We start from the raw sequence: 16404 nt of genomic DNA on the forward strand, positions 1-16404 counted from the left end.
AATTCCAAAAGCATGGCTTCTTTCTTCTCACGTGACAGTCCAACCAGCATAGATAGAAACCTTTGTTGGTTCTGTAACTGCCGACTATCCGGATGAACCAATTAGCTATGTACAGGTTTCTTTAAGAATGACATTCACAGCCCAGTTGGTTCATCAAGGCAATTGTACACTATTCACAAATATCAGCCACCCATGACTGAAAAGTGATTGGCTGCCCTAATGAACCAACTGGATTCAATGTTGTCTTTAAAAAGCAACAGGTTCTTTAAGACCTACATGACAAGGGGTGCCACTGGATCTAAATGTGTCTTGACAACTGCAAAGTTTTATATAAAAACCGAAAAAGTTCTTTAGAAGGGGTGTATATGAATGTTCAATGTTCGTATTGGTGTTTGCAGTACTTTACAAGAAACTGAGACGCCTATACATCAAGCATAAGAAAGTATGTCTCCTATTACGTTAGGACAATATTTATATCATACATTTTGTAATAAAACAACACATCCAACACTCATGTACAGATCCATGGAAGTGATTTTATTTCTGTGATTTAATTAGCTAAGCCATAGTTTGAAGCTGGGCAAATGAGTTGTAAGCCTTGGTTACAGTTCGTGTTTTGTCTGGAAGGAGCTAAAGGGGATCAAACAAATAGAGTGGTGTATCATGTTCTTTAGCTTCATTTATATTTATAAACTGCCAACTCCTAAGAAAAGTATTGTGGTGGAGTATACCAAAGACAATAAAATCATAAAATACTCCAACTGACAAACAATGAACTGAATAATTATCTAAAAATGCTTGATGAAAGCAAACATGACAAAAGATCAGAATTGCTGGCACTCATCTAATTTCAATAGGAATAGAGGTCCAAAATACTGCTGTAAGACTTGACTCAAGCAGAAACTAAATGAACATGTGACTCCCATGGGATGATCAAGAGGGCTTCTTTAGATGCCCACAGTGGTCTGGTATAAGGGGCAAGGCAGTCCCTGAGTGAGTCCTGAAAGACCTCCTTTGCAGGCCTTTCCCAATCCAGCCTGGGATGGTGGGGCCCGGACTGACTCCAGCAACAAACATTGAGGCAGCTCAACAGAATCTTGGGTTGGGGCACTGTTTGGGGGGTTTTGTCGCTTTTTTGTGTTTTGTGTATCTTTATTTTTAGATCTTATGATTTGGTTGTGCACTTTTTGATGGGTTTTATTTATTGTTTGTGACGATTTTTGTTTTATTTGTAACTATGTAATTTTGCCCATGTTGTAAGCTGCCTTGAGCCTGGTTTTAACTACGGGAAGGTGGTATACAGATAAAATGATGTATGTGAAGGCAGCTTGGTTCTGGATCATTTAGGGATTCATACACTAACAGCAATTATCTTGAACTTAGCTCAGTCATATACAGGCACCCAGTGCAGAGCTTTCAGCACCAGTGTAATATGCTGATGCAGAATTGTTCAAGCCAAAGGTTGGGTTGCAGCATTCACCACCTTCATCAAGGACAGCTCTATGTAGAGTTCATTGCGTTAGTTCGTTCTAAAGGTTAACAAGGCCTGCACTGCTGTGGCAAGCTATTCTTGTACAGGAACAGCTGTAGCTGGTTTACCAGCCCAAACTAGGAGAAAACACTCCTGGCTACTGTGGACAACTGTGCCTCCTATATCTAGGAGTACTCCCAAGCTACATACCTGCTCCTTCAGGGAAAGTGCAACCCCATCAAGGACAGACAACTGGCCTACTTCCTGAACTTGGGAACCGTTCATCCACAGGGTTTCCATCTTGCCTGGATTCAGCTTCAGTTTACTGGCCCTCATTCAGCCCATCACTGACACCAGACACTGATCCAGGAGCGCCTGGCCTCACCCGATTCGGATGTTAGAGAAATAGAGCTGAGTCATCGGCATACTGGCGACACCTTGTTCCAAATCTCCTAATGACGGCTCCCAAGTAGATGTTAAACAGCATCACAGAAGATAGCACTCTATGTGCTCCCATAGTGCAAATGCCAGATGAGCAACGCCTGTCACTCAATGCCACTCTCTGTAAACAGGCCTGTAGGTAGAAATGCAACCACTGAAGTACTGTGTCCATACCACAGAGCTGGTCCAGAAGATACCATGGCTGATGGCATCCAAAGCTGCTGAGAGATTAAGTAAGAGCAACAAGGTCATACACCCCCTTGTCCCTCCCCTGATAAAAGGTAATCCAAGATTGATTTGTTTCTGAAACTAGACCTGTAAGCAGCCTGAAATGGATCGAGATAGTGATCTGACTAGTCATAGGTGGGAGTTCTGTTCCAGCAAATCACTCCGCATGTTCCCATCTGTTCTGATACAGAGCATGCCCCATCACTAAGACAGACTTGAAGCAATTACGACCTAAGCACAAAACTGATGACACTGGTTGGAGACACTCAGACTCTCCAATACAGTTGGAGACTATTGCTACAGGTGAAATCCTACTGTATCAACTTCACCAGTGACTATATTTGACAAACTAGAGGCTGAGTCTAAATTTGAAATGTGTGAGCAATGTTTGCCCCCTGTACAAATACACAGTTAAATACCAATCTCTCAACAGGATATCTGTATCCCTCTTTCATTAGTGCTTCTGCTGTTGGAATGTTAAAAAATTAGTGATAAAGTGGGTGGTGGGAAGGTGGGGAAGGGTTTTTAGCAGTCAGCTGTATTCCATTAGGAACAAATGTAGAATAAATTTTTGAAAAACTAGAGTATGTTATAATTAGTAAACTGCTTCCCATCATCCTTCAAAAGATTTTAGCCTCTCATTAACATATTTGATCGCAAATTGTTCATGCTGCTGCATCACACACTTTTACCATTCTGAAGAGATGCATTGGTATGAAATACTTTATTTCAATAGTGTCTGCACTCTGGCCTGGGGTGGGGTATGTCCACCCTAATTCTGGATTGTGCTAGCTAATTTTGAGAGACGTGCTTTTCATGGTGAAATAAAAGTTCGCAAACAAAAAGCACATCTGGAAATATGACACAAAGCAGAAAGGCTTGAGATAAATCCCAACGAATGCAAGTGGTTATCCCCAGAAGGGGTCCTTTTTCCATGCTGAAAAGCAATGAAATAAATGATGGCTTCTTGTCTACATTTTAGAGCTAGCTGCTCCTACACTCCCAAGCACTGAAGAAATCAACTTTTTAAAATCTTCATCATACCAAAACAAACAAAATGAATTTCAAAAGGGACAAATGTAAGGTTCTACACTTAGGAAGATCCAGCTGCACAAATGTAAGATGGAGGACATCTGGATTGCCAGTAGTACATGTGAAAGGATCTAGGGGTCTTAGTAGACCACAAGTTAATCACTTCCCTGGCCCAGCCAGCTTTCCCCTCCCTGCTAGCTTTTAATAGGGGGGACTGCGAAGAAGGCACAGCACAGACTGTGTTTTTTGAGAATTCTAAGGAAAAATCATCTTCCGCAAGAGCCTTCTATCACTGTGCCATTGAGAGCATGCTCACTTATGGTTTATGTGTGTGGTATGGAAGCTGCACTTCTTGGGATAGGATTGTGTTGCAAAGAATTATCAAAAACAGCAGAGAGTATTATTGGCTGTTCACTCTCTACCTTAGAACATATCTATACCATCAGGTGCCACAGAAAGGCATTAGATATATCAAGAGACCCATCGCACCCTGGGCACCATTACTTTGAGCTTCTGCCATCGGGACGGAGATACAGAACAATGAAGGTGAGAACGAGCCGTCTCAAGAACAGTTTCTTTCCTAGAGCAATTTTGGCCTTAAATGGAAACTCTGGACTCTGAAGTCATCTTATTCTATTTGTTATATTGTCCTGTATTGTACTGTGCTTACTAGCATTTTTAAATTATGTGGAGTGCCTTATTTGAGTTGATATAGCAACCGAGGAATTTCGTTGTATCCCGCAAGGGGACAATGACAATAAAGATCTATTCTATTCTATTCTATTCTATTCATCAGCCATGAGGGGCAAGGCTCCACATGATTCAAGCACCTTGTCCAGCATCCTTGAGCCTTACCAACTGAAACTCATCCAACACAACAGGACTAGACTGTGCTCTGGATGCCCCTAGTGATTCATCTGCTGTAACAGCGTAGTCAAGCTCCCTGTGGATGCAAGCAATTTTATCCTCAAAATGCTTTACAAACAAGTCACAGCAAGCTGCCATTCATCCTGCCACCTCCTTTGTGCCAGACTGTAACAGGCTCTGCACTGCCCGGAAAAGCTGTGCTGGATGGCACAATGAGGATGCAAGGGGGGCAGCAAAGTAAGCCTTCTTTTCAGCCTTCACTGCCACTAGGTAGGCTTGATAATGATCCCTCACCAGGATTTTCCTCCGCTCATGTTTGAGTCATCTCCCAGCTTGTTTCCTCGCCCTAAATTCTGGAGTAAATCAGGGAACCAAATGGACTTTACAAAGAGGGAGAGGGCGCTCAGGGGCTATTGTGTCAACAGCCCAAGCCATTCAATTGTTCCAGTTGTTGGCCAGGGCTTCAACAGGAGCAGCATTCATATCAGCCTGGAAATCCTCCAGAGCTGTCTGGAAGCCCTCCTAGGGTGGACCATCCTACCTTGGATGTTTTTAAGCAGAGATTGGATGGCCACCTGTCAGGCATGCTTTAGTTGAGATTCCTGCATTGCAGGGGGTTGGACTAGATGACCCTCTGGGTCCCTTCCAACTCTACAATTTTGTGATTCTATCATTTGTTTGTATGTAGCTGCTTCCAATGAATAGTTCTTGTTAACTCCTCCTTTCACTTCACAGAAACACCACAGGGTACTTCCTACCCATTTGATCCAGGTTTCAAGCCTCCTCCTTTCCCCATCCCTTCCACATTTCTATGCAACTATAAACAGCATGTTCAGAAAGTACTGTCTGAGTATTTATTGCTTTCCTTGGAACATTTCCAATTATATATTCACAAGATGGACACAAGAGTGCCATGTTAACCATTGTATATTTGATTTCTTTGGTTTTGCCCCAATAAATTCATTTTGATTATGCTTTTGATTTACTTTTTTACTCAGGTGTTCTGGGTTAAATTAACTCTCACCCCACCTGTCCCTTTGAGGTCCGTCTGTTACTGTCTTTCCCTTTATTTAATAAACTGGGAATCCAAACAGTCCAAAATCACACTATAATAAGGCAATGTATCTTTTTTTTTTTACAACTGGCAACTTGCTTCTCTCCATTTGTGCTTTTACCCACTCACTGCATGGCACACAGCGCCAGCAGAATGAACACTGGTATATCACAATCACATCACAAAAAAGGGGTAGTGTCCCATGTTAATGTCATTGCGAGTTTTAATGAACATGGTGTCAGCCACAGATACAGCAGATAAGACATCTACATTCTGAGAGAACAATTCATTAAGAAATGGTTTCTTCGCCAGTCATCCAGACTGTTGTGGAGATTCCTGTTCATATTCTTTTAAAAGAAGACAGATGTCACAGAATGAGAAAGTGTATCTGAAGGTTGCTTCAACATAATGAGCAGCAGTAAGAAAGGCGATTAGTCATCAGGCATCAATCTGCTTTGGGTCTGACTCGGAGCAGTTGCAGAAAAGCATTACATGCCACGGTTTTGTTTTCAAAATCTAGTAACTATTTTTTACATTTCCTGTCCTTTTATAAAAACCAATAAAATCTAAGTATGAAGAGTAACAAAGCAGAAAACAAATATACTTTCAGAGCCTTCAACAACAAGCAGCAGCAGCAGCAGCAGCAGCAGCAGCAGCAGCAGGCAAATGATTGTACAAAGAAAGTTGACTCATTATGTGCACTCAGCATCTCAATGCCCAGTTTGCATTCAGAATCGAAAGAATCATATGTACTGAGTGGAAGGTCCTATCTGCACCATCTACAGCTCAAATCTCAAAAATTACAAATTGTACCTTTGCATGAAGGAACAGCCAGCTGACTTTGGTTCACTGACGTTTTCCTTTGTCTACTATACAATACTAATGGCATTTTGAGCAAGTAGGACCAAACCAAGCAGTTTACAAAGGCACAAGTGAGCTAAAAAAAACCCCAGAGGCAATCATCTCCTGCTTTATGCTGCCCCCTAAAAGTAACCATTCATTCTTTTCATCATCTTAGAGGCTGCACATTTCTTCTCCCTACCTTTGGGGGGATGCTAAGGAGGGAAAGAGTGTTGATTTTCTTGATCAGTCATCCCAGGGTCCCAATCTTTGGCAGCTCATTATTCTATTTGGGAACTGTGTTTGTTAGCTCAAGTTAGAGCCACTTAGCTTTTCTCCTAGATAGCATGCCCTAGCACAAGACAGAACCTGACTTGTAGGTCTGACTTGCTTTTATAGGGTAGGAAAGCCTATTCACTCTTCTGCTTGCCTACTTGCAAGTCATATTAAAAGTCATTTTTAATACTTCAATATCTCTAAATAAGAGGGAAAGTTAAAATCACCCTCTTTGGCAAAATATTTGTGGCTCAATGCCCAGTGCATTAAGCTTTAAGCCATGATTTAGTCAGTGTGAGGAGAAAGAAGCTTGACCGCAGTGCATAAAATTTTACCCCAAAACTAATAAATAAATGAAGTCGGATCCATTTCCTGCCCCTACAGAAAGATATGGTCGTTGGAGCAAAGCAGGAACATAGGACATCAGGAAAAGGATCACTTTGCTGCTCAGACCAGAAAACAAGTCTGTCGTGGAAGCTTCAACGGGGTCAGGGATGGTCACAGGGCTTGCCTACTGCAGTTGAAGAGGCTCTTGGTTGGCATGGCTCATTATCCCTATTTAAGCAAGAACTTGATTGTGGAGCACAACCAAGTATTTACCAGATGCTCATTAAACCACAATTTCTGGATAGGCTGTGGACTTTTCAGGAAATGACAACAACAACAACAACAACAACAACAACAACAACAACAACAACAATAATTTACTATTTATACCCCACCCATTTAGCTGGGTTTCCCCAGCCACTCTGGGCGGCTTCCAACAAAATATTAAAAATACAATAAAACATCAGACATTAAAAACTTCCCTAAAGAGGGCTGCCTTCAGATGTCTTCTAAAAGTCAGATTAGTTATTTCCTTGACATTTGATGGGAGGGTGTTCCACAAGGTGGGCACCACTACCAAGAAGGCTCTCTGCCTGGTTGCCCTCAGAGCTGGACATCAGTGTCTGGGCTGAATGATGGGGGTGGAGACGCTCCTTCCTTCATTTACTTGGATAATATATTTAAATCAGCACAGGAAAGCTAAATTGTTGAGTTTAATTTTTTTTTAAATATTTTTTTATTAAAAAATAAAGTTTAACAAGCTGTTCTCGCTAGCTTGCAAAGGACTGTTTAAAAATAGTTGCCTTTGGGTATTTCCAACTTACAACAGTATTTTAAGGTGCATTCATCATTTACTTATTTGTCTTCCTCAAAAGTATCAGTCAATGGCCACCCCTTCTAGCCCCAGGACTTTTCTCAATTGTCCATACATACTGAAAGCTGTTTGCATACCTTGATTAGGCAGAATTTCATTCCAGCTGATCACATGTCCAGGACTGTGAAGAGTAACATATGGAGCTCAATTTGGTAGTCAATTAATGAGCATAGTTAGAAATTGAGCTATTAGTGCAACATATGCAAACCACGATGAGGACTGCCATGCTGGTTTTCTTCGCTTCATTATACAGCCTAATGACATGCACTGATGTCCTACAGCGTTCAGTCTGTGTGCCACTAAAGTTGAAAGTCCACAAAATGGAAAGTGGAAGCTGCAGTCTCATGTTTCTGAGATGTGCAGCAAGAACAGCCATTAGAAAACACAAGCAGGCAGGATAATTGTGAGGGGAAATGAACAAAATCCAGGGTAAATAAAACTGATTATTGAAAATGATTAGTACTTGCAAAAATGCCTGTTCTTACATTATTTGGCCACCCAAGTTCTGGCTGTGGCAACATGAACGGTGGACATCAGGTTCTCATGTCTGATTCCTGCTCCAATCCTCATTGGTAGAAGTTAAGAGTGGAAGATCTTGTATGTATCTCCCTAACCCTGAAACAATTGTTAGAGCAACAGGGGTATTTGTAAGCCTGGTGTATGTGGCCAATCTCATCTTCAGGGCCAAAGGATCATCTGAACTGCCTACAGTATGAGTCCAGAGTTCCCCAAACTCAGATCTCCAGCTGTTTTTGGATTACAACTCCCATTATCCCTAGCTAGCAGCACCAGTGGTCAGGAATGATGGGAATTGTAGTCCCAAAACATCTAGAGACCCAAGTCTGGGAAACCCTGATCTAGTCTAACCCATCTAATCCACCTTCCTGAATTTCTGTCCCAATGCAACTGTTTTGTTTTATGGATTTTTGTGCTGCTATTGGATGTAAGTGTGTTTTAATTGTTTATCACCAGGGGACTCTAGTTATACAGCAACTGGCTAAATAAATAAATCTACAAGTGGATCTTCAAGTCCAGGGGCTGCTGCTGTTCCTTACTTCCCTTGTGCTACAATTTGATGAAATCAGTCAATATTGTCACACAGCACACCAGGTGCCTCCATGGACATTCTGCAAAGCCTAAAAAGTGCAACATAGATGCTCACCATTAAAGCCTTGCAGCACAACCCAGAAAAGCCTCCACTACAATTTTGATGATTTTACTGATGCCACCCCTCAACACATTAGAAGTCTCTGCTCATGAAAAACAAAGCCCACCATTGCTTATACTCATATATTTGGACCATTTTTTTTTGCAAGCAGTCATGTTGTTCCACTAGATCATGGGTAGGCAAACTAAGGCCTGGGGGCTGGATCCAGCCCAACTGCCTTCTAAATCTGGCCCGTGGACAGTCCAGGAATCAGTGTGCTTTTACATGAGTAGAATGTGTCCTTTTATTTAAAATGCATCTCTGGGTTATTTGTGGGGCATAGGAATCCGTTCATTCCCCCTCCCCCCCAAAAAAGTCTAGCCCCCCACAAGGTCTGAGGGATAGTGGACTGGCCTCTGCTGAAAAAGGGTGGGGCAAATTTTTAAAAAGCATAAAACTTATTAGAACTCAAGATGTGCTTAAATATCCCCCTATCTCAATTACATTCTTAATTCATTCTTCAAAATAGAAATTTTAAAGTAATTTTTTCAGGTGGAGTAAGTAAATTTAAACAAATTTCATCTAACCCTTTTCAATATGATGCAGATTATTGCTTTTCTTCTTTTATCTTTCTGGCCTTATCCCCCTCCCACAATTCAATGGTTGAAACCAACTGGGGGGGGGAGCAACCATCTCCCCCGTCCCACCACAAGGATGTCACTATGAACAACATTCTGTCATAATGCGTTGTCCCCATTGTGTTCTGTCACAGGAATGCAATGCTGCACAGCAGGGAGCCAATGCCTTAGCAAGGCTCTTTGGGAGGAGTTTGGGAAACTCTTTGCTGTTTCGTATTTGAAACAAGTATGATACAATCCATTTAAATTCACCTGCACCCCATATTAATATAACCTTGGCCTTTTAACCCCAAGCCTCCTTCAGCTTCATTTTTTTTTTAAAAGAACCAGCTGAAAATCACAAAATACTGAGCTACCTTTTGAGTTTCACAGCACTCTCTCTCAGGTTGGATGTAAAAGATGAAGGGGAGGGGGGGGGAGGAAAAGTATGTTGTTGGTAAAAGGTTGGAATCCCTGTCTGCAATATATAGTAGGTCCTAGTGAGTCTGGAACCTTCTCCCCTTCCCAAACATAGCTTGTGCCTTGGGCTGTGCCAAAGCACGCTGGGGCAAAATATGTAGTTGTTCAGATCTCTGTGAACATCCCTTGTGAGAGCAGGGGGTGGGGGAAGCTGAAGTATTTACCAATATGGCTGAAAACAACCCCAGGGAGTTCTAGGAAGGTAACACTCTTCTCTATGGGATTCCTTCACCTTCTGGGTGAAGAATTCACTGGACATCTAGATTTAAATAGATGCAGACACCTTGTCCTCCCAGTCAAGTGGAGCCAGAAAGATGCAAATTTCAGGAACCAAAAAAGCCTTGGAGAAGCTTGTCCTTCCGTCTCCCTTAAATGGGGGATCAGTGGGTGAGTTTGCTGAGGACACACGTCTCCCCGAAAATGGATGCCTGCTGTGACAACAATCTGCCAATACTTGCTGAGGCAGAAGATGCAGAGTGCTTGAAGGGATGGGGCAGCCTGCTTCTATCACGAGCAGGAAGCATAACACACTAAGTATGAAGCATCACCAGCAATAACTCATGATGGGCAACTGCCAAGTAAGAAATCCTGTTGGCTGCTACCTCCCTTCTTAAGATTCATATTTGATCTGCATCTTAATCACCTTGTATGTTCCTCCACCGAAGAAAGCCAACCACATACAGTGCTATATGTTTACTGTGAATCTTTAAAAATAATTGGGTGCACTAACACATGGCTTCCAAAACCTGGCTTTCATAGTCTCCCTCCAAACTATAATTCAAAGTTGAGTTCAAAAAGCCAATGAAATCATTGAGCCATGGCACTTGCCTATTGAATTATACTATTTGTTTTATCAAATTGTTCTTACTGATACTGAAATATTATGAATAGCTCCAACATTTTTAAAATTATGTCAGATGGGCAACTGTATGATGAATACAAGACATAAACCCCGAATACCAATTTATATATTGTGCAGCAAATAGTAGCTTTTTCTTCAGAAGTGAGTTAATGACATTCTTTAAAAAAAGGAATAATAAATTGAAACATTATGCTCTCTCATCATAAGCATTGTTCAGCTAAAATGTACTCCATGTTAATAGACTGGGAAACTAGAGAATGCCTTGGACTAGCACCTTCCTTTGCTTTAATCACAAATAATTGCTTCTCTTTGTACTAATGAGCAGCACAAAATGAATGCAATTTAGACAATTCATTCAGTGTAATAGCTCTGAGAGTTAATATTACTACAGAGAGACACATTCTCAATTTCCTGCAGTACAACAGAGGCACTAGATTTTGCACTTGAGGGAGCTTTTCTGCCACTACACAAATAGAAATAGAAAGCCCATTATCTAGTGATAAAAAAGAACAACAAAACAGGTTAAATAAAGTTTTTATGTAGCTGTATCCTCATAACCACCATGAGCTCTCAGGATTATGACTGTTGCAAAGCCATTCACTTACTGAAATCAATGAGAAATCTTCCAAATCCTTGCCTTTGGTACTGGGGCATGATCATTATGCAGGAGACATTGTACTTCTGCTGGCAGAGCTTTTCCTGGGGGAAGGAGAAACAGATCAAGTATGTCAAAACACTGCTGAAGTGGGCAATTCCATGCACCTGCCTCTGCCTTTGTAAAATAGCCCAGTAGGGTAAACAGGCAGCAGGTCAATACGAAAATAGAGTAAGCCCCTAGAAAGTAATGTCGCTGGTGAAGTATAACAGCAAATCAAATGTATCTTCCAAAAAGATTTATTTTACGAGGTGGCACCTCAGAAATTAACAACAGAAAAATCCAAAAGGAACTGCATGAGTGAATTTCAAATGCAGGGAGTGGAAAGAAGATATTTTTTTCTCATGCTGCCCTGACTTTTGTGTCAGGAATGTACAAAAGGGAGATGATACCTACACGTTTGCTGAAGACAGCAGTTTGGATCATAAGTAATGGCCACATTAAAATAACTTACTGCTTTTCACCAGCATTTCATCTATCTCTCAGCAAATACTTCTAACTGATAGAACCGTTTATCTAAAGTAATATTTGAAGCACATGCAGCTTTCATACAGTCAGGTGCAGCCACCTTTGAATACCAAGTAAATTTCCATCAGAATATGGCACAGACCAGAAAGAAATATAATTTGATGTCTACAGAAACAGCAGAAGGAAAGATTAAACCAGCTGCTTAAAACAAAGACAAACCCAGAAAGATGCCAGTGCAGTGGGATCTTCAGGGCAGTTACATCTATCAGGCAGGATGCCTGGCAGGGTGCGGGAAGGTAATAGGCAGAAGTCGCGCTGGCAAAGACACCCCAGAACTCTCCTTGAAATCCAGACCACATGTATAAGGGGACTAACAGGGATAACTCAAAATCTCAGTGCCTCTGTGCCACTAACCACTATGCATCAATGGCTGCTACAAGCCAAGACGGCTGCTTCTTTACAGGGAAATCCTCAAAATAAACTCCAGTGTAACTTAACTAAACATCCTAGTCTGTCTCACTTATTCAAGCTGTTTTTATATGCACCTTCTATCTTGTCTCCTTCTTTGCCATTCCTACACTAGGCAGGGCTGTGGCACTGGGACGACTTGAAATTGGCCCAAGGTTCAGTGGCAAGTCCCATTCCACAGTTTGAGAAACATTTAGAATAAACAACCAGATACAAGATAGACTGGAACTGAAACTTGGGGTGGGGAGCACACTTGCTGTCAAAACTACAAACTATTATTAAAAGATGAACATAGCTAGAGCAAATTATATATATATATATGACAATGTAGACCCCGAGTATACAGAGGGTGGAATCTCATGAGAAAATCTTCAGACTAAAGACCTTAAATTTTCACTAAACAACAATAAGAGAAAACTGTCATAAAGGGCATGATGAGATGCTATACTACCTGAGTAACAAAACAAGTAATAACTATAACAAAACTGGAAGTGCCAAACGAAACAGGAGACTTGTCACACCTGATGGAAAGATTCTAAAGTGAAAAAATATAGTAGAATGATAAATAAAGCCCAAGAGAGAATACTTGAGATCTTAAAATGATACTGGCATTGTATTTGTTTGTAATCAGAAAAGTGTTTGCTTCCTGTTGATATTATGCATTCCAAATCACCAGTGTTACTGCTTTGGCACAAAAGCAAGATATTCCCATGATGTTAAGATCAAACTTTTACCTTGGAAAAGTATCCAACTAAGTGGCATCCTTTCTCATCATTCTTTGTGAGAACATAGAAAAGGAATGGCTCGACATCGTAATATAAGGTTTTGTGGTCCAGAAAGAGCTTTGCTAACAAGCAAAGATTTTGGCAATAAATTTTGCTCACATTCCCATCAACCTATGGAGGAGAAAAATTCCCATATTAATATTTAAGTATGGAAGTGGATCACTGCACATAATATTTAAAGTGAACAAAACCAGATTTTTCTCAGAATCTCAATATTATATTAAATATTAGACCATTAGTACTTTTTTAACAAGTAACTTGTAAAACTTGTAAAATATAATTTTGATTTGTAGCATTTCAAGTTTATTTCCCTCTAATTAAAGATACAAATTTGTGAAGATGTCATTAAAGATATGCTAAGCTGCTGGTTTTTGAAGGTGTTGTACCAGATGGAGGATAAAGCGAGTAACATTATTCTAAGTTTCTGAAGTGTTATGTCTGCAAAGAGGAAGTTACTTTGGCATTACAGTGGTACCTCGGGTTGCAGACATGATCCATTCCGGGGTGCTGTTCACACCCTGAAAAGTCCGCAACCCAAGTGGCAATACTGCGCATGCGCAAAAGCGCAATATCGTGCTTCTGCGCATGCACAAACTGTGCAGAACGCTTCTGCGCATGCACAGACCATGCAGAACGCTTCTGCGCGTGCGGCGAAGCCCGGAAGTAAACACTTCTGGGTTTACAGCTTTCGTAACGTGAAAAAATGCAACACGCAGCTATCATAACCCGAAGTATGACTGTATATACATACAGAAGTTATTAGATACAAAAGCAAATACTATCTTCGATGAAAAAAATGTTTCCAAAATCAGCTGAAAATAGTGTCACTTTCAGATTAATTCTTCACAAATTACATTTCTTTGATCCTAAATACATGGACAGAAAGATCAAAGGATGTAAAATAGCTGCTGCTCTTTAGTTTATGTAGGGAAGGTCGATACTTCCTTGTGTTCTTTCATAAGCATGCTTCTACAATGAACGAGTATCCTCCTTCCTCAATTTATCTTACTTGCTTTCCATAATTTACTTTGTATCTTACCATATAGCCTGATCCGTACATTAATAGATTACACAATACAGAATTTCCTTTTACACAAACTACTGGTCTGAAATTCCTACCACAATTCTTCTAAACTATAGAATTTCTGTTGGGGTTAAAATACACTTCCAATATCGGTGGTCTTCCAGGGTTCTAACATAGTGGGACAGGTTTACTTGGGAAAACAGGAATCTTTCAGGAGAAGATGGAAAATCACACTAAAATCAAAAGTGTTCCTCCTTGAGCAACAAATAACTCATGGGAAATGAGAACCCTCTGGAGCCAAGCATAGTGTGTGTGTGTGTGTGTGTGTGTGTGTGTGTGTTTGGGTGGGGGATCAGGAGCACCCACATTGCAGATAGCTGTGGGTAGGGAGAATACTACATTCTTACTCTTCAACTAGCCTGCAGTACTACTAACGCAAATAAAATGCTGCCTACCTCAAACACTGAAAGGTCCTTCCTCCTGTAGATTTCATTGGCTGGAGGATGAAACCAGCCACACTTCTTTGCGTGCCTTAGCAAAATATTTTTACTTTTCATATATTTAAGACAGAATTCACACAGGAAAAGCTTTGATAGTCTGTTAAGTTTAAAAATCAGAGCAGTTAGTATACAATTCTTTTTATTTTAAAATGCCAACATTCTTAGTCAACCAGGGCACTATATGTATTAAACAAGCAAATAAAAAAACAGACAAGCTTAAAGCATATCATACTTCATAACAAGTTGATTATTAAGAGGCTGGAGTCATAACAGTTCTGTAGAGGTATTTCCAAGTGCCCATAAATTCTAGCTGGACTTGGGAGCAAAATTATTATTATTATTATTATTATTATTATTATTATTATTATTATTATTAATTAATTAAACCAGCTGTGAAGTCAAATTCCATCATAATATTGGAACATTATTATATGCATTGTGAAAACACATCAATGTGTTCTGAGTCAAGTTATCTACAGTATTCATAATTCAGCCTTTATCTAAATTAATGAACACCTGAATTGTTTTTAAAAACCTGCAATTAACACCCCCCACTTTCCAACTTCTTAAATGACTTTTTATTAAGATTTTCCATAATACAGTTGCATTTACAAAAGATACAAAAAAAGAAGATAAACAGAAAAAGGAAAGTAGGGGACAACTGAGATAAAGAGAAGACAGAAAAAGAGAAAAATAAAGTAAACAAGGCAACAGAAAAGAAATACTCTGATTGTCATAAAACAGTTTATAGATTCATTCTCCTTACCTTGCATATTCTTGTGGGTAAGGCGAGGAGTACCATGTTTGGATCTCATATTTTCCAAATTCTATCACTGAAGGGTAGCGTCCATTTGTTTCTCCACCATTTTTACAACCAATTTTCTATTAATCACAATTAAAGAACAAAAGTTTTGAAAGCGCAATAGAATTTCACCCCCATCACATTTCACCAGTAAGGCTATTTTTGGGGTATTACACTATTTTAGGTGTTAGGTGGAGAGACATCTGTTTACAGAGGAATGAAGAGTAGCACAAACTATCCACATCCTTAAAAATAAGGACCTCTATCAAGACACCAAAGTGCTGTGAACTTATTCACTCTGCACCATGCCCGAAGCTATATAGAGAACTTCTCATACAAGTTTACTTTTACCCTAATGAGATATTTGGGTTCCAGATTAGATGTATACCATTATATACAAACTAGCCTTAATAAAAGGGGCATTAAGCAGATATAAGCAGTCAGCACAATTTCCTCCTCATATCAAGCAACAAGTTACCTCCTCATATCAAGCAACAAGCTGGCACCTGTGAACCTTACCTCCATTGCAAGTTCCTGGGCCTGCTTAAACATTTCCAAATCTTCTTCTGTAATAATATCCTTGCTTCCCACCAGAAACAGATCTGAGTTTTCTTGTTTGATGCTTATTTTGATTTCTGTACCTGTTGTTTAAAACCAGCAGAGAGTTTATTCACCACCATGATGCAACAAACACCTTTTGCAATCAGAATGTAGCTCCCAGTTCATTTTCTGAGCAACTACTGCTTTAAAATCCTGCTTCCCACTTATCTTTCCAGTTGATGTAGCAAATCTTTATTATTATAGTATCTACTAAAACATTTGCAGATTTATTTTAAATAAACATGGCCAGGACAAATAGCAGCATTTTCTTTCATGCCCTAACTTAGAATTTACACTCTACTCCTACCCAATTAAAAAAAGACATTTTGAATACAAAACTATATCAAACAACTGAGACAGGAGCATAGATTATGCATATCCTAATCATATATCTGAACCTCTAAGAAAAAGAAAACAAGCTTTCAACACTAAAACAATCTTAGGCAAAACTATTTGAAACAGATTAGAAGAAACTAAGACAAGGAATACAGACTTTTGTTTCTTCAAGAAAAAAAGGAAAGATTTATTTAAAAATTGGGAAGAGTAAATTTCACAGCAGTACAAATCCAGTGTTGTGTAGCAGATG

The 16404-nt window shown here is 39.9% G+C and overlaps 1 protein-coding gene across 7 annotated transcripts in view; it reads right to left on the reverse strand.

Annotated features, from left to right (window-relative positions):
• The window catches only part of KAT6B (lysine acetyltransferase 6B), an 82490-nt gene that overhangs the window by 16651 nt on the left and 49435 nt on the right, over positions 1-16404 (reverse strand). For all 7 annotated transcript variants that reach the window (XM_033148532.1, XM_033148528.1, XM_033148525.1 and 4 more), the window contains 5 exons: positions 15738-15859; positions 15183-15298; positions 14372-14513; positions 12842-13003; positions 11122-11215 (listed from right to left, as the gene is read on the reverse strand). In XM_033148532.1, coding sequence (XP_033004423.1) covers positions 11122-11215; positions 12842-13003; positions 14372-14513; positions 15183-15298; positions 15738-15859 — 636 coding nt within the window. The remainder of the gene's footprint in view (positions 1-11121; positions 11216-12841; positions 13004-14371; positions 14514-15182; positions 15299-15737; positions 15860-16404) is intronic.

The sequence above is a fragment of the Lacerta agilis genome, chromosome 5, assembly GCF_009819535.1.
Source record: "Lacerta agilis isolate rLacAgi1 chromosome 5, rLacAgi1.pri, whole genome shotgun sequence".
Taxonomy (NCBI): Eukaryota; Metazoa; Chordata; class Lepidosauria; order Squamata; family Lacertidae; genus Lacerta; species Lacerta agilis.